Source organism: Podarcis filfolensis (genome assembly GCF_964270895.1).
Source record: "Podarcis filfolensis genome assembly, chromosome: 1".
Taxonomy (NCBI): domain Eukaryota; kingdom Metazoa; phylum Chordata; class Lepidosauria; order Squamata; family Lacertidae; genus Podarcis; species Podarcis filfolensis.
This window is the reverse complement of record NC_139604.1, coordinates 57,358,027-57,376,355: the sequence shown is the minus strand read 5'-3', so window position 1 is coordinate 57,376,355 and position 18,329 is coordinate 57,358,027. Positions and strand designations below refer to the sequence as shown.

The window sequence follows — 18,329 nt, the reverse complement described above, 5'->3', positions numbered from 1 at the left end:
TTGGATGTGCAGACTTCCGGAGGCGGCGCCAACGGCAATGGCGGTCTCCTTCTGAGTAGCAGGGAGAAGCCCCGCAGAAAGTGGGTCTGTCCGCTACGGCGAAGCGGAGATCCGGCTGGAAATCGCAGGCAGAAGGAGCCTGCGAGCGTGGGACTCGGCGGGCACCATTAGCGCCCCCCGATTTAGCGAGGGAGCCCCATAAGGGGTTCCGGAGCGTAACGGGAGCGGCGCGGTGCTATGAGTCGACTGCTTCTTCTGTGGGGTGAAGCCGCGTAGCTGTTGCCGGAGAGCGCTGACCTTTTTCCTGTGAAAATTTGGCTACTAAACGACTATCCGTGAGTAGGTGAACTTAAAAGATTGGATTTGAAGAGGAAAAAAGTGATAATTTGGCACTGAAGCGGAAAGGTGTAAACAGGAAGTCCGCCTTTCCGTTTTGTAATACATCAAAGCAAAGACGCTTCTATGCTAGTACCTTAAAAGTGGAGCTTCTAAAGTTTTAAATCCAAGCATTAAAGCGAAAGAATTCCCCCCCAGATCAGGAGGGGGGGGAGTAAGGAAAGTGACTTTATTTCTTCTGGGAAATTAAAAAAAAAAAAAACTTTCTTTTGGAATCCCTGGGAACGGACTGCCAGGTTTATGAGAACTGTTACATTTGGACTCGCACTATCTATGGACATTGTGATATTTAAGGTTTAACCCTGCAAGGAGATACATTTTGAGAGTCTTCTTTGGATTGGAAACTGTTGCATGTTTTCATTGAAGGGGACATGGAAAGTTAGAAAAGACTTTGCTACTGTGAATTTTATGGCTGCTACAGTGTCCCCCTAGAGGACTATTGAAGTGTGCATCCAGCTGGGGGAATTTTCCATTGCTGACATTAGGGAATTTCCACAGTAAGGCCTGACCGTGGGACCGACCTTGACTGAAGATAAAAGGGGATGACTGAACAAAGAGCAACAAGATCCAAGGGCAGAGTGCAACAGTCTAGTACAGTCTCCCAGCAACGTAGAGCATCTGTGCCCGGCCTCCCTGTGACTCAGGAGGAAGATTCGGGGCAAACTGAGACAAAAGGAATGGCCTCAGAAGGGGAATTTACATCTGTACTGAATAAAATTTTTGAGAAACTGGAAGGCCTAAGTAAACAGGTCTCAGACCAATCAACTAAAATTGAAGGGAACACAGCCAGCATTAATTCAAACACAAAAGTTATAGAAAAATTGCTGGAGGAATCTGCGTCTACTAGAGAAATAGCTGAGGAAGCAAAAGAAAAAGTTGTGGCTGTGGAGGAAGAAATTAAACCTATGCGTAAACAGATTGGGGATCATCAGGCTTTATTGTCTATGATCGAATTGAAAGAGAAACAGACAAACCTGAGGATCAGGGCTGTGCCGGAACTTGAAAAGGACAATCTGAGTGACTATCTCACACAGGAATTTGTGAAATTTTGGAACTTGGAGCTGGAAAAAGATTTTAAGATAGTGAGCGCCTTCAGACTTGGAAGAGGGGGGAGGAAAAACAGGGTGAGAGACTGTTTGGTGACCCTCCGTACGAAAGAAGAGAGGGATAAAATATTGAGCGCACACTTTCAGAAGACCTTAGAGATCAACGATTCCAGAGTCGAGATTTTTAAGGATATACCGAAATATCTTTTGGACTTGAGAACCAACTACGGAGACTTGGTGGCCTTACTGAGAAGGAATTGCATTGCCTTTAGATGGGAATTCCCCCAGGGACTGTCTTTTACCTTTAAAGGGGAAAAGTTCAAAATTAGATCAGTGGAAGACAAGGAAAAAATTTTGAGAGACTACGAAGAAGACTTACAAAAAGAAGTGACAGAAGTGCTAAGAGCCCTGAGACCAGGAGTCTTAGACACAGCACCACCACCTTTGGGACCTGACAAATCGAAAAAAAAGATACCACCGCAAGAACTAGACGAGCTTCTGGGAGCAGTTGGAGGAAATTAGAATAAACACATCATGTCTCTGCAACTATTAAGCTGGAACATTCACGGTTTTAACTCCCCGGAGAAGAGGAGGAAAGTATTTCATTTATTGAAAAAGGAACAATTGGACTTAATTTGTTTACAGGAAACCCATGTGATAAGGCTCCATAGGAAAGTTCTGATTAATAAAAGATTGGGTCAAGAATTTATTTCATCGGACAAAGTTAAAAAGAGAGGAGTTGTCATTTATGCCAAAGAGAGCCTATCACCGAAATTTGTTTTTAAAGATGAACAAGGAAGATTTGTTGCAATTGAGATTCAATCACAAGGAGAAAAATATTTGATCGTAGGAGTGTATGCACCAAATGAGGGGAAGTCTGAATTTTTTAAGAAATTGCACGAGACATTGTTGGACTATTTGGACTACAACATCATTATGATGGGAGATATGAATGGAGTGGTATCTACAAACATGGATAAGTCGCAGAGACAGGTGGTAACTAAAGATGGCAGACTACCAAAAACCTTTTTTGAATTGACTGACAATATGGACTTGATTGATATTTGGAGAACCAAGAACCCCCTTGGAAGAGAGGGAACATTCTTCTCTGAAGCCAATATGACCTGGACAAGAATTGACCAAATATGGATAACTAGAGGACTGGCACCTAAGACACGAAAAGTGGAAATTTGCCCAAAAACTTGCTCCGACCATAATGCAGTGAAGATGGAGATGAAATTAACGCCAATCGGTTCCTACAGATGGAGGATGAATGACACCCTGTTTAGAGATCAGGAGGTGATTAAGAAGGCCCAAAAAACATTGAGAGACTATTTTGAGATAAATCTGAATACTACGGTTGAAAAAAGGACAATCTGGGACGCAAGCAAAGCGGTTATGAGAGGGTTTCTGATTCAACAGAATGTAATAAAGAAGAGAATTCAAAATGAGAAAAAAGATAAAATTTTGGAAAAAATAAAAGAAGGAGAGAAGAAATTAAGAGCGAAACCAAAATCGCAAGAGATTCTGAGAGAAATTAAGTTATATCAAGTACAATATATGAAAATGATAAACCAGGAAGTGGAATGGAAAATCAAGCAGATGAGACAAAAGTCATTTGAATCGGCTAACAAATGTGGGAAACTGCTAGCATGGCAGATGAAGAAAAGACAGAAATTAAATACCATCACAAATTTGGAGGTAGATGGAAAGAACATACAGAATCCATTGGAAATCAGAAACTGTTTCCAGAGATATTTTAAACAACTATACACACAAGGGCCACAGAAAGAGACTGATCTAGACCAATTTTTGAGAAAAAATGGATTACAAAAAATCTCTCAAGAAAATAAGACAATGTTGAGCCATAAAATTACAGAACAGGAGGTGGAAGGTGCCATTCAGAATATTCAGTTGGGTAAATCTCCAGGACCAGATGGCTTAACCTCCAAATACTATAGAGTTTTGAAAGATTGGTTAATTCGGCCACTAAAGGAGGTTTGCAATGAGATCTTAGAGGGGAAAAAGGCGCCGGAGTCGTGGCAGGAAGCCTACATTACACTTATACCGAAAACTGAGTCTGAAAAGATGCAACTTAAGAACTACCGCCCCATATCCCTGCTCAATTGAACTGATAATGGATGAAAATATAGAGTTATAATATGTTAAGATACAGAGTTAAGATATACGAAAGAGGGTAAGAATTTGCTGATTTGATCATTTAAATGGGGATACAAAAAGGGGAGGTGTGAGGAGGCCAAGGAAATAAGATAATGAGTTAGGGTTACAAAAATGGATTTGTTTTTACTCTTCTTTTTTTATTTTATGTATTTTTCTATGGTTTTTTTGTATTTCTTTCTTTTTATATGATTTTTTAAATTTATGTTTTTGTAAAACTTCAATAAATATCCTTTAAAAAAAAAAGAAGACTTTTTTATTCCAGCAAGCTTTTCGCAACGGACTCGTTTAAGGATAGGACTTTTAAATAGTGCTGTATTATTTTCCTGGGACGCGGGTGGTGCTGTGGGTAAAACCTCAGCGCCTAGGACTTGCCGATCGCATGGTCGGCGGTTCGAATCCCCGCGGCGGGGTGCGCTCCCATCGTTCGGTCCCAGCACCTGCCAACCTAGCAGTTCGAAAGCACCCCTGGGTGCAAGTAGATAAATAGGGACCGCTTACCAGCGGGAAGGTAAACGGCATTCCGTGTGCTGCGCTGGCTCGCCAGCTGCAGCTTCGTCACGCTGGCCACGTGACCTGGAAGTGTCTGCGGACAGCGCTGGCCTATAGAGTGAGATGAGCGCACAACCCTAGAGTCTGGCAAGACTGACCCGAACGGGCAGGGGTACCTTTACCTTTACCTTTTTATTCTTTTCCTATCTGCATTTTAATATACAGAGGTACCTTGGTTTTTGAATGTAATCTGTTCCGGAAGACCGTACAACTTCTGAAACATTCAAAAAATGAGGTGCAAAGGGCCGCCTGCAATTTCCATTGAGAAAATGGGGGGGGGGGGGACTCAGCAGAAGCCATTCAACTTCTGAAAAGCATTCGAGAATGGAAGCAATTACTTCCAGGTTTTCGGCGTTCGAAAACTGAAACATTCGGCTTCCAAGACGCTTGAAAACCGAAGTAGCACTATATCTGTTTTTTAATATATTGTTATTTTGTTTAACTTCTATTCTCATTTAATTACTTTTTAAAACTATTATCTTCTATATGTTTCTAGCCTTCTGATGTTATCTGTGTTGTTTTAATTTATGTACGTCGTCTTGAGTCCTGGTCTGGGAAAAAGGTGGGATATAAGTAAATAAATAAATATAGCAACAAAAATTCTGTTGGCCACAGCAAGCCACTCTTTCTCCATTCCTGAACTATAGGCCAGTTACAAAAATCCCCTTCCTGGGCAACATCCCCTTCCTGGCCCATGATGCGGGGTGAGGCAGTCGCCTCAGGCTGTTGCCCCCTGGTGGTGGATCTGCCTGCTGCCACCAACCCACCATGACACACATGCCCACCCACCCACTGCCACTGCCTCTCTGGTGGGGCATAGCATTTTAATTTTGGCCCAGGACAGCAAAACGTCCTGGACCAGCCTTGCAGGGCAACATGTTAGACAGGATAGTTCTTAGCTGTCGGATGACACTGCTTTTCTAGATAAATTTATTTCTTTAGATTCAGTTTTGGAACAGAAACTACTTTCGTTGCCATGTTTTGCCAACAGAGATGGCAGGTAATGTGTCCCTTTCGTTTTTTGACATCTTAGTAGCGTTTATCACTGTGGCATCCACCTGGAGACACTGTCTGAGTTGGGAATTGGAAATATTGCATGGCAGTGCTTCTGCTGTTACCTAACTGATTCCAGTTAGCCTAGGGCTTGCCGATCAAAAGGCCGCTGGTTCGAATCCCCGCGACGGGGTGAGCTCCCGTTGCTGCTCCTGCCAACCTAGCAGTTCGAAAGCATGTCAAAGTGCAAGTAGATAAATAGGTACTGCTCCGGTGGGAAGGTAAACGGTGTTTCTGTGCACTGCTCTGGTTCGCCAGAAGCGGCTTAGTCATGCTGGCCACATGACTCAGAAGCTGTACGCCGGCTCCCTCGGATGATGGTCCCTCAGATGAGCACCACAACCCCAGTCGTCTGCGACTGGACCTAACGGTCAGGGGTCCCTTTACCTTTAACTGATTCCAGAATGTGTATCTGGAGGCAGTGGCAGACTTTAGGCTCTCTAATTTCAACAGTACTCTATGTGATGCTAAAATTCAGTGTATGCCCCTGCCTCTTGAATTCCGTTCTATAGCACTGTTGTGACACCTCCTGCGGCCCAGTATCAAGTGTGGCCAAACCAGTCAGCTGGAGAATTATCCTTCTACCCCATGGAGATTACTGTGTGGGATTTCAGAGAGCTCTGTTTTGTCCCTCCCCCATCTATTTCATAGTTACTTGAAATCACTGGGAGAGGCCCTCTGGGTGTGTACAGATGATATCCAGTTTAGTATCATGATCAGGTGAGGCATTCTGAACCAGTGCCAGGACTTGGCAATAGACTGGATGAGGGCCAATAAAGTAAGACAGAAGTATTGCTGGTTGGAAGCTTGTCTACCCAGTTAGGTGGTGTTCAGCCTACTTTGAATGGGGGCTCTCTCTCTTAAAGGAGTAGGCTTGTAGCTTGGGGGTACACTTAAATCTAGTATTGTTCCTTGAGGCTCAGAGCACCTTTTATCACATTAACTATAATTTCCCATTTGCACTGTATGTGGAGCTGCCTTTGAAACTGATCCTGAACACAGGGGATATGCTGATGGCAGGGTTTGATAAATACAATCATACCATACCAGCACTTTGCCATTTGCACTGGCTCCCTGATTGTTTACAATTCAAATTCAATGTGTTGGGTTTTTTTTAAAAAATGTAATGTCCTAAATAGCTTTGAGCCAGGCTACTTGAAGGATTGCCTTCTCACATGCAGAGATTTGTACTCCAGACTGTAACTGTGTAGGACTTGAACATTGTTTCTATATACAGTGGTACCTCGGTTTAAGAACAGTCTGGTTTAAGAATGATTCGGTTTACAAACTCCGCAAAACCAGAAATAGTGTCCCGTTTTGCGAACTTTACCTCGGTCTAAGAATGGAAACCGAATGGTGGAAGGGCACCGGCAGCGGGAGGCCTCGTTAGGGAAAGGCCTCCTCAGTTTAAGAACGGTTTTGGTTTTAGAACGGACTTCCAGAACAGATTAAGTTTGTAAACCAAGGTACCACTGTATGTTTCTGTTGATTTCTAAAAATTGTTAAATAACTTCAGGATGCTTTACACAAAGCAATGTAAAAACCAAACAAACCTTTCCCCAGAGTCCCTTCTTCAGCAGCTCCCAAGGCAAGCAGTGATCAGGGATAGGACCTTCCTGATGGTGCCACCCCACTGGCAGAATGCCCTCTCCAGAGACGCTTGCCTGGTGCCCACTCTGTTATCTTTTAGGTGAAGACTTTTTGTTCTACTGGGCTCTTTTAATTCTCTTTTAATTACATCTATTCTCCTTGCTGCTTTCAAAGTGTTTCTAGTTTCTATGTTTGTGCTGCTTGAAGCTGTTTTGATTTGTTTATATTTAATTAGCTTTCATGCATTTTCATCAGGGCTGACCTACCTATGAGGCATGGTGAGGAAACCTCCTCAGGCAGCAGAATCCACAGGGACAGCAGATTCTGATGTAGATCTAGGTCTTCACTCGCCCTTGCTTCCCTGTCAAGGCGAGATGATATTATTGTGGCAAATACACTTGTGGCAAAGTGTCCTGGGCTAGCCCTGATTTCCATCCTTTAAATGTTGTGTTGTTAATAGTCTGTAAGCCATCCACAGAACCTGGCTATATGGTGGATACAAGTGGATTTTCACTCACACAATGGGACTTCCCTTTCTCCTCTCCCAACCCTCTACGGAAGATTTTCAAGGCACACAAGGGGACGCAGCTGGAGAGGGAGGGGTAGTTCTGTTGCACATACGGAAGTCCACTGTGCAAATGGAACTGCAGCACTGGCTACAATCCATCAGGTTTATAGAAAAGAAGGAAAAATAAAATTGGAAGTGGTGAATGGGAAAGCAGCATCTTTTCATGAATGCATTTACATGGCCCTCTCTTTCAAAGGGCTACAACTGGAGCAATTTTCAATTCAAAGAGAGCTGATGATATCCAACTAACTCTTACTCAGAATATACCCATTCACTTCAGTGGGTCTACTCTGACTATGATTAGCATTGGCTATCATCCAACATGTATTTATTAGAGAAACACAAGCAGGTACAGAATGTCACTTTTGCACTCCAAACAGCTAGGTTCTTCAAGCACCACAATCAGTGCTTCCCTCCTCCTGCTTCTACAAATTATGCTAAACACCCCAAAATTTGAACACATTTTAACAGGCTTAAGTTGGTGGACCACTTAAGCTTAAGTTGGTGGACAAAATGCATTTGGCATTTCTCTTTGTTATACATTCTAGGACAAGTCGTTTAAACCCATTAAACTCACTTGCAAGAGTATGCCCACCCAGGCAGAGGTCCGCAAGCTGCTGTTGCTAGTGGCCTAAGGGAACAGTATAGAAATTATTTGGAGGATTTCTTGCTGCTCACTCTTGCGGCACTCATACTTTTGTCCCCAAAGCTGCACTGTTGACAGTTAAACTTCATCGCAAGGAACTTAGGCTAGATTTTTAAATTTAAAAAATCTGTAACTGCTCTCACTCAGAACAGCACACACATGAAAACTAATGTGTGTATATTTGCAGTAAAATGTCATCGTAAATTTTTGGCACTGGCAAACGAGATAAATCTTAACTGCATCTCATTAACTAAATGTTTTTTAATTACCTGCATAATAGTAAGTCTTTGAAAATTCAGGTATTTATTTTCAAAAGGGTGTTTCTTTTCTTATACCAGCTGCAGCTAACAGAGGAAATTATTATACAATAGCTATAGGGTGGCATTTGAGGTCATGGAAAAATGATAACACATACAGTGATACCTTGGGTTACATACGCTTCAGGTTACAGACTCCGCTAACCCAGAAATATTACCTCGGGTTAAGAACTTTGCTTCAGGATGAGAACAGAAATCGAGCTCCGGCGGTGCCTAAGCAGCAGGAGGCCCCATTAGCTAAAGTGGTGCTTCAGGTTAAGAACAGACCTCCAGAATGAATTAAGTTCTTAACCCGAGGTACCACTGTATTATATAAGAGAGGTAAATGCTTTATCTGACCGGAGGTACAGGGAAGTTTGTTTGTTTTTCATAGGGTACAAATTAAGAAAGCAAAATATTTTTGAAAGGTGGTGATAATGATGATTAATTACATTTTCTTTTAAACCTTGAACCCAAACCGATATTACAAGTGAAATCCAATGTCCTTCTCCTCCTTGTACCCCAGCACATCCAAACCTGCTCCAGAGGCTCTAGAAATTTAGATTTCTATCCAGACTAGAGATTTAGGGGGCACAACATGTTTAATTAATGATAACACAATGATAATATGGCAGATGATCTAGGTGAAAAGGGACAGGCCACATCAATACTGAAATAAATTTATCCAATGTTTTTATTAGCAATTTAGACAACAGAAACAGATGCTGGTAACAAGTTAGGAGGCATCATAAATATAGACCAGGACATAAAAGCTGCTGGACCAGAGGCCAGAACTAAGCCTTGCTTGGAGTGCAGAAGAAGGGGAGAAACATCTTACAAATTTGTATTGGGGCTAAATAAATTATGCTTGGGCACTAATTGGAGACTGAAATTTAAAAGTGTGCAGTGTTTGCATCATTTTTCTTGGAGACCAATATTAGGCAGGTGGTCTCTCTGTCGGAGACTAAGTAGAGAGAGGCAAGCGATGAGCTCTTATTCTATCACAGCTACACATAAAAATTGGCAAAGGAAGTACATTGGTTTCAATAGCTCTACACTGAGTGTAACTTGGGCCACATCTGCGCTATATATTTAAAGCAGTATTTTACCACTTTAAAGAGTCATGACTTCCCCTTTGGAGCACAAAGTTTGTTATGGGTGCTGATAGTAGTTAGGAAACTTCTATTCCCCTCATAGAGCTACAGTTTTTAGAGTGGTTTAAAAATCAATTCCTCTAACTTCTTTCTATGGAACTCTGAGAATTGACTCCTAACTACTTTCAGCACCCTTAACAAACTACAGTTCCCAGGACTCTTTGGGAGAAGCCAAGATTCTTTAAAGTGGCATGATACTGCTTTAAATATATAGCGCGAATTGGGCTTAACATTGGATATCACCAGTGCTTTTTCTGGGGGTACTCAAGGATACTGGCACCTTTATCCTCCCCCCCCCCATGTTAAAAGTGTGGCACTTACTGTAACGACTTCATTATGAGTACTGGCACCTTTTTTTCTTTCAGAAAATCCCTGGATAACACGCAGTGTATTTGTAGCACATATAAGTGAAGTATTGTTGTGAAATGCAAGAAAATATTAATAATGCTGAGGTCAGCTTAAACAAATGAAAGAGATACAGTGGTACCTCGGGTTAAGTACTTAATTCGTTCTGGAGGTCTGTACTTAACCTGAAACTGTTCTTAACCTGAAGCACCACTTTAGCTAATGGGGCCTCCTGCTGCTTAGGCACCGCTGGAGCCTGATTTCTGTTCTCATCCTGAAGCAAAGTTCTTAACTTGAAGCACTATTTCTGGGTTAGCGGAGTCTGTAACCTGAAGCGTATGTAACCTGAAGCATATGTAACCTGAGGTACCACTGTAATGCAAAAATATGATTCTGTTACAAAAGAAGGTTAGGCTTATTTAATAACAGAGGGCATAGTCCATTTCACAACCAAGCTTTTAGTGTCAGTTTTTATTGCGATAATGTTGGCATACTGAAATATTTATTTTATTTTATAGCTTCCATTAACAAAAAGACAGTGAAAATAAAAAGGTCTTTGACTAGCACCAAAAAGGCAACAACACAGGTGGCATGTGAGCTGTCTGTGGAGTGTATTCTGCAACTGAGCACCACCACTGAAAAGGCTCTTTCCTTAGCAGCCATCCAGAGCCCACATCACCTCACACCATTTTGTAGCAATACTTGAAGAAGAAGCTGCTCATCTAGACCATGGGTAGGCAAACTAAGGCCCGGGGGGATCCGGCCCAATCACCTTCTAAATCCAGCCCGCGGGTGGTCTGGGAATCATAATAATAATATTATAATAATTTATTATTTATACCCCGCCCATCTGGCTGGGTTTCCCCAGCCACTCAGAGCGGCTTCCAATAGAACACTAAAATACAATAACCTATTAAACATTCATCATCAGTGTGTTTTTACATGAGTAGAATGTGTGCCACGAGGTATGAGGGACAGTGGACCAGCCCCCTGCTGAAAAAGTTTGCTGACCCCTGATCTAGACAAACACCTCCCAAAATAATGCACTAGAAAAAAATCTTATAAATCTATCTCTCTCTCTCTCTCTCTCTCTCTCCCTCTCTCTCTCTCTCTCACACACACATATATATATATAGTAAGGGTCTGAGTCCTTTGTTTCCCAAATTCCAAAGCTCTAGCAGCAGAAAATGTAATAGAAAGGGAAGTGAGAGAGATGAAATAGCTTGGGAGGTGGTATTATAGAATTAATCAGTGGTGCTGTCAGGATTGTGCCTTGGAACCAAAGTCCAGGCCCAGGCCCTGACCCTTACCTGACAACAGCCAATGATGCAGACAGCAACAGTCAAACCCTACACCAGCGTTTGGTCCAGAATAGGCATGCCAGGGCATGGTTAGTCACTGCAACAACCTTTTTTTAAAAGAAGAAGAAGGAGAAGGAGAAGTTTATAGTTAAAGGGAGTGGCTGACAAAGCAGGTGCACGGTTACAAGTATGCATTTCATCATTTCTCCTTCTAAAAATACGTCATTTTTTTTTCTTTTTTTTTTTACAACAAAATACAGTAGCGCTTATTTACCATCAGCGCAGCAGAAACAAATCCTGTTTTACGCCTGACACCATGATGGCCCCGTGACTGAAATTTAAAACGCAAAACTGCATATGCTTACAGTCTGGCTGGATCTAGACACATGATCCAAGAAGCGTCTCTGTTTAAAGCTTTGCAAATTTAAACAGGGAAAACAGGTAGAGAAAAACGGGACTCCACGTCGCATTTGGCGGCACAATGTTATATCGCACACACCACGCATATCAATCGCTTTTTCTTTCCCAATCTTGCAGAGTCCATCCAAGTATCTCTTTATTAAAGCGGGGGTGTAAATCAGCAGTTGTAAAACATGTAAAACATGACGGAGGAAGCAGATGAAATATGCGTGCTCCACGTGGCTGTCGAAAAGGAAGGGTGTGCATAAGATCATTAAGTCCGGGGTCTGAAATTATAGCTTAATCAACCACATGCCAACACTCGGAGCGGTAACAGGGCAACAAAAAAAAGTGCCATTATGGCTTTTCCAAAAGGGATCCAAGAGGCAGCGCTCTCTTGTTGGGTGTGGCACTTCAAGGCGCCTCCGGAGACACCGAAGCCGGCGCCCAGTAGCCAATGGGCTCCCCGGAGAGCGCGGGAAGCCAATCAGATCCCGGAGGGGAGCGTCCCTGCGGGAAGGCGCTGGGCAAAGCACGTTTATGATCTATCTCCTCGCCTTCGAGCGAGTTTCTCGCTGACAGCGGCGCTGCGCGGACGTCGGAATTTCCACAGGAGATCCGTGACTGCCGCGGGGATCGCAGCGGGCAGAGAGAAGGCCGGGAGAGAATGGCTCCTCCGCTGCAGGAGACCGCGTCGGGAGTGGGGTCGGGAGCGGGAGTTGAGGAGAAGCGGGCCAACGGGGGCGGCGAGGTCCGTTCCCGCCGCTTCTTCACCTGGGAGGAGATCCAGCAGCGCTCGGGTCGGATCAAGCCCGAGCGGTGGCTGGTGATCGACAGGAAAGTCTACGACATCAGCAGCTTCCACCGGCGGCACCCGGGAGGCTCCAGGGTGATCAGCCACTATGCCGGGCAAGACGCCACGGTGAGAGCGGTGTGCGGGTTGTGCTCCTCTTCCTCATCGGGGGGGGTTGCAGGTCGCGGCGGGGAAGCCTTCGTAGCCCTGGATTACCAAATGCGCAAGGCGGAGATGCGGATTACCAGTCGCTCTTCCCTGGGACCGGCAACTTTTGGGATGGTTCTAGAACGGAGTTATCCTGGTGAATGACACGGGATGCGCGTAGAGGTCGTGTGAACGTTTCAGCTTGGCAATAGTTGGCCCCCTGCCCTGACGGTTTCTTCCTGGCACTCTCATAGCTGGTGCTTCCCTCCTCAGGAGGGGATGGTCTCAAAACTACCTGTCAATATCCTTTTGCTGCGTCTTTGTCTTTTATTTCATACTTGCTAATTAGCTGTTACTATTAAGGCCTCAAGCGTAGCATAATGAGTTCCATATCAGATCGATAATGTGTAGGTTTATCTCGGTCCAGCGGAAACGAGCAGGCACTGCACAGGCCTTTCTTGTGCTAGGCCTGCCTGGGAGCCCAGGGCCTTTCCACTATACAGGCCCAGCAGCGCCCACTGCTGCCCCCCCCCCCAAGGTAAGGTGCTGTCCCCATGTTCACCTTTGGTCAGTCTTCACTGGGCCACTAAGGCTGGGGGAATCCTCTTCCAGGGCCCCTGTGGGGCAGTGTGAGGGGGCGCCTATTTTGGGGGCAGGAGGGGGCAGCTCAGAGACCAGGCGCAGCAGCAGTGGCTGCCCAGAGGACTCCCAAGAAGAGTGGAGAGGGGGCTGAGGGAAGACTCCACAAGGGAGGGTGTTTGAAAAAGGATGAGAGGCTGCCAGCTCTGCAGGCAAGGGGTGACATAACTGGGCTCCTGAGCCCCACAGGGGTGCTGCAGAAAGAAGGTAGTTGGTCAAGTCAAGGGAGCCGTGGACTCAAAAAGGTTGAAAACCTGTGCATGTCGGCATTGAGTTACCTATAAATAAATAGTTTTCTTCTCACCAAATATATGCAGATTCACTGTCAGCTTCCCTGAGTCCTACATAAAATATGTCTAATCCAGCCTTGCAAATATGCCCACCACATTTACTCATAGTGGAAATTTTTCTAGCCCACCAGTCCGTGTGTGTGTGTGTGTGTTAGTTATATGTGATCCCAAAGAGAAAAACTAACTTTTATAACAACTCTTGGGTTGTGTGGAGGGGTGTGTGTGTGTGTTAGTTTTCATTTATATACATGTCAGTTAGTTGTTTTACAATAGTTGTAAAATTTAAAACCTTGATTTCCTTCCTCCTCTTTCTTCGGTTCCTTAAATTTAATTTCATCATTTCCTGCATATTCTAAATTAACTTATTCTTTTATTCATTTATTTTAATTATATATTCTTTCGAAATTGCAGGTTATTTCAATAATTCTGCCAATGTCTTTATCTGTTTACAATTTGTTTGTAAACATTCAATAAACCATTTCTGTCCTTTTACAAAAAGTTTGTTATTTTGACTTCTTATTCTTCCAGTAAGTTTCGCCATTTCTGCGTAGTCCTGCATGGAGATAATTTTAATTTACCATAGGTAATAAAGCAAATATTTAAAAGCCTGGTTTCTTGCTTATGTGCTGATTGTTGTGGAAGGAGGCATGCAGCCACACATGTAAGAAATGGCATATATACATGTGCATACAGGAGATGTTACATCATCGCACTAGTGGTGAGAAGGATGCTAATAAATAAAGAAATGGGTTGTGAATGAATGACCATATATGTGTAGTAGAAAAGATGTGGCTCTGTCTCTTAAAATATTGCATTACTGTTAAGCATTTAAGAAGTGTACATGTACACACAGAGCAGAGAGATTAATGGAATGGAAAAGAAGACACATTTTAAGACCCATAGATGCAAAGTGGGAAGTCAAGAAAAGATTAAATACTTTTGTCTAGTATAGTATATGAGACCTGTGCTTAGGCTGGAGATACGTCGTGTCTGTGATATAAAGGGGAGGGATTTAAGAGTTGTTTCGTCACAGTACAAAATTCCTACATAGAATTTTAGGTTGAAAAGAATGCACAAGACAGGTCCCCCTCCCCCCCCCCATGCGCAACTGTTGAGAAACTACCCTCAATTGCAGGGTGAATGAAAAGTAGTGGAGAAAAGAAACAGATACTGGACCTGGAAGTAACACAGCCCATGTTACCTTACACAATAGCATGAAAGCAACAGATATGAATGTAGATGAGGTGCACAGCCAACACTCCTTCAACCCTCAAATGAAAATGGGTGCAAATAAGCTGTGTAGCACATGCAGCAAATTCTTTGTTTTGAAGCTACTTTTCATCTCTCACTTCTGCCTAGATGTATGCTTGCCTTTCATTCCATCCCAATTTTATGCTTTTTTTTCTCTCCCAGGATGCATTCACGGCATTCCACCTTCATAGGGATTATGTAAGCAAGTTCTTGAATCCCTTGCTGATAGGAGAATTGGCACCAGATCAACCTAGCTCTGAGTCCAGCAAAAATGTAAGTTGGGCATGGGAAACAAATTATATGTCTATCGTTTTTTTACCTTTACACTGGAAGAAAGCAGGGAAATCAGAATTCCATTCCACATTGCATATCACTATATGGTGCACATAATATTGCACCACTAAAGAGTGGTTTATGTTCTGTTGTCAGCAGAGGGGACGCATCTCATCTGCATTTCAAAACAAGAAAGCTAAGACTACATTGTGACTGAGAGCTCATCCACACTTCTGGTTGGTCCATGATTCCTAGGGTATGGGTCCAAGAGGTTTTTCTTTCATCCTGCTGCTTTACTGTTGAATTGGAGCAAACATCAGTTGGATATTCTGTGGATTGACGTTTGTTCTGATTCAGCAGTAAACAGCAGAATTTAAGAAAAACCTCTCTGACCTGTGTCTAGAAGTCATGGACCAAACAGAAGAAGTATTGGGACAAATGGAAGTGTGAATGAGCCTTCAGACAGTATGGCAAACACCCGAAATAAATAATATTTCCTGTTTTCTCCTTTAACTAGGTTTACAATCCATTCCTATCCCTCATTATGTAATGCAGGTGTCAGGGAACCTTTGGTCTTCCAGATACAGTGGTACCTCGGGTTAAGAACTTAATTCATTCTGGAGGTCCGTTCTTAACCTGAAACTGTTCTTAACCTGAGGTACCACTTTAGCTAATGGGGCCTCGTGCTGCTGTCGTGCCGCCGCTGTGCAATTTCTGTTCTCATCCTGAAGCAAAGTTCTTAACCCGAGTTACTATTTCTGGGTTAGCGAAGTCTGTAACCTGAAGTGTCTGTAACCTGAGGTACCACTGTATTACAGGGCTACAACTCCCATCATCCCCAGCAAGCATGGCCAATGGTCAGGGATAATGGGAATTGCACTCCAGCAACATATGGAGAGTCGTAGATTCCCTGCTGACCCACAGAAGAAAGAAATAATATGTTTAGATCTCTTATTGAACAAACTCTTCTGTGAACTAAAATTCACAAGAGAATATTCCTTGTTGCACTTTACTACATAAGCTGTAAAAAAAAGGTAAAGGACCCCTGGACAGTTAAGACAACTTTCCGGGTCATGTGGCCAGCATAACTAAACTACTTCTGGCACAACAGGGCACCATGACGGAAGCCAGAGCACATGGAAACGTCATGAACTGCTAGGTTGGCAGAAGCTGGGACAGAACAATGTGAGCTCACCCCATTGCGCAGATTGGAACTGCTGACCTTCTGATCAGCAAGCCCACAGGCTCAGTGGTTTAGACTACAGCGCCACCCGCGTCCCTACTTACATACATAAACTGTATGTTGTTGGGCATATTGGCCCTACAGATGTGTATCACAATGTTCCTTTTGATTTAAGCTCTTGAGTAAGCATACGCAGAATTTCATCCTTAGACTGGTTTAAGAATAATTTATTCTCCCCAGGGAATTTTAGAAAAAAGGAGTAGGGATCTTTAACTTAAAAGAGAACTCCCAGGAGCCTCATCAGATCTTGGGATTCTTTGGTGAACACAATGGCAATAAAAGTTAATTTGTAGTGGAGACGCCTGCAAAGGATTTCACTGTGTGCCTTCTTGCATGACACTTTATTTTCATGCAGTAATGCTGTGTATGTTTATAAGTATTCCAGTTGGCTATAGTGCCCCAAAGTTTTAGTATATGTTATGTGCTGAGTTGAATAGGATCCAAACTGCAGCAGTCTGATTGGTCCTAGAACAATAGGATCCAAAAGGCAGCAGTCTGATTGGTCCTAGAACAATAGGATTCAGAATGCAGCAGTCTGATTGGTCCTAGAACAATGCAGCAGTATGATTGGTTGGCAGGAACCACCCAATCATGCTCCAGATAGAAGTGAATCCACAACCTGATTGGCTTACAGTAGAATTCCGGAATTAGCCAATCATGTGCAGCCCATTGTGTAAATAATGTATATAAAGCAGATACCTTGAGGGGACATTCATTCATTCCTCCTCACCACTATGAGCTGAATAAAGAGCATGAAATCACTTTGCGACTCTGAGTATATTTCAGTATAATAAACTCAGATATATAAAATAACTTGATAGAATCATGAGGATGGGTTAGCCTTGCAAATAAGTCCACAGAAGTTACTTGCCTGCTGTCAGGGGTTCAGGAGCAGAGGGAACGGATGGCGAGGAATCGGAAGGAGAGGTTAGCGATGATAGCCGTCCGAGATCTCTAAGTCTGTCCAGCGAATCGGAGGATTCACAGAAAGGGGCTCCCGTGGGCAGAGCTGGGGGGTTACCAAGAGGGGCACCCCAGGAAGAAGGGACCAGAGGGGATTCAGAGAGCAGCAGCTGGAAATCCGGACCAGCTACTCCACCAGAGAGCAGCAGGGGGGAGGAGTTCCAGGCACCAGCGACAGGCAGCTCTCCGGCAGCAGCCACGCCTGCGTCAGAGAGCGAGGAAACGGTAGAGAGGAGGGTCGGAGACAGCGCGCGCGCGCCAAGTTCAAATGTACCAGAGGGAGGCGCAATGAGCAGCCCGGAAAGGGAGCCAGGTCCTAAAGCCCGCCGAAGGGAGGGGGAGGAATCCGAAGGGTCCGCATCCGAGGCATCCAGGAAGGAAGGAACCCCGGGGGGTGGTAGGACCCAGAGGCGAAAGGAGAGACGCAAAAGGTGGAGCAAGGCTAGGGTCTTGAACTGGTGTACAGGAGGCGGAGATTCAGATGGGACTTCGCCGATCTAGGGAATAGACGTAGAGACGCACGCTAAGATGTGGAAATGGAAACTATACTTCAATAAAGACTTTATTCCGTTCTACCGGCTAGCGTTGGTCCTTTGTGAGCCGGGACCTAGAGGCAGTCTCTGACAGTAAGTCCCATCTCCCAGAAGTTTTCATCAGTTCTCTTTGACTCAAGCGGCGTGTGGGGAGCGAAGCAGGGAGGAAAGAGGACTGGTGCCTTTGGAGCTCACAAAAGTCAAGCGACATGTCTACTGAAGAGCAAATTGCTTCCCTGCGAGAAGCGGTAACGCAGCTCAGCGCAGAGATAATCGCCTCCAGGAAAAGAGAGGATGAAGCGGCTGCTGCATGCCGAGATCTCCAAGCCAGGTTGGAAGTGCTTACTAAGCAGGCACAAACGGGTTCCAGATCCGAGGGAATCGGGTTGGGAAGGACTGGAGGCAGCATTGTATCTCACTTTGATGGGAATTTGCAGCAGTACCCCAATTTCCGAGCAGACGTGCAGTTTGCGCTGAAACTGCTGGAGAAAGAGTTTAGAGATGAGCAAGAAAAAGTGGGGTTTATCTTGTCTCATTTGCATGGAGAGGCGAAAGCATGTCTGCGCAATCTGTGGAGAGATATGGACCCAGCGCTCCAGAGTTCAGCTGCATTCATTGAAGCGATGGATTCTTGCTTTCTATCGAAAATAGACATTGACATTGCCCGTAAGGA

At 44.1% G+C, this 18,329-nt stretch overlaps 1 protein-coding gene across 1 annotated transcript in view; it reads left to right on the top strand.

Annotated features, from left to right (window-relative positions):
* Positions 1-11,821: 11,821 nt before the first annotated feature.
* Positions 11,822-18,329, top strand: part of LOC310746757 (acyl-CoA (8-3)-desaturase-like) — a 30,643-nt gene continuing 24,135 nt past the window's right edge. Inside the window, 3 exon segments of the mRNA XM_083580770.1 lie at positions 11,822-12,070; positions 12,072-12,446; positions 14,807-14,917. Coding sequence (XP_083436896.1) covers positions 11,837-12,070; positions 12,072-12,446; positions 14,807-14,917 — 720 coding nt within the window. The 5' untranslated portion in view covers positions 11,822-11,836.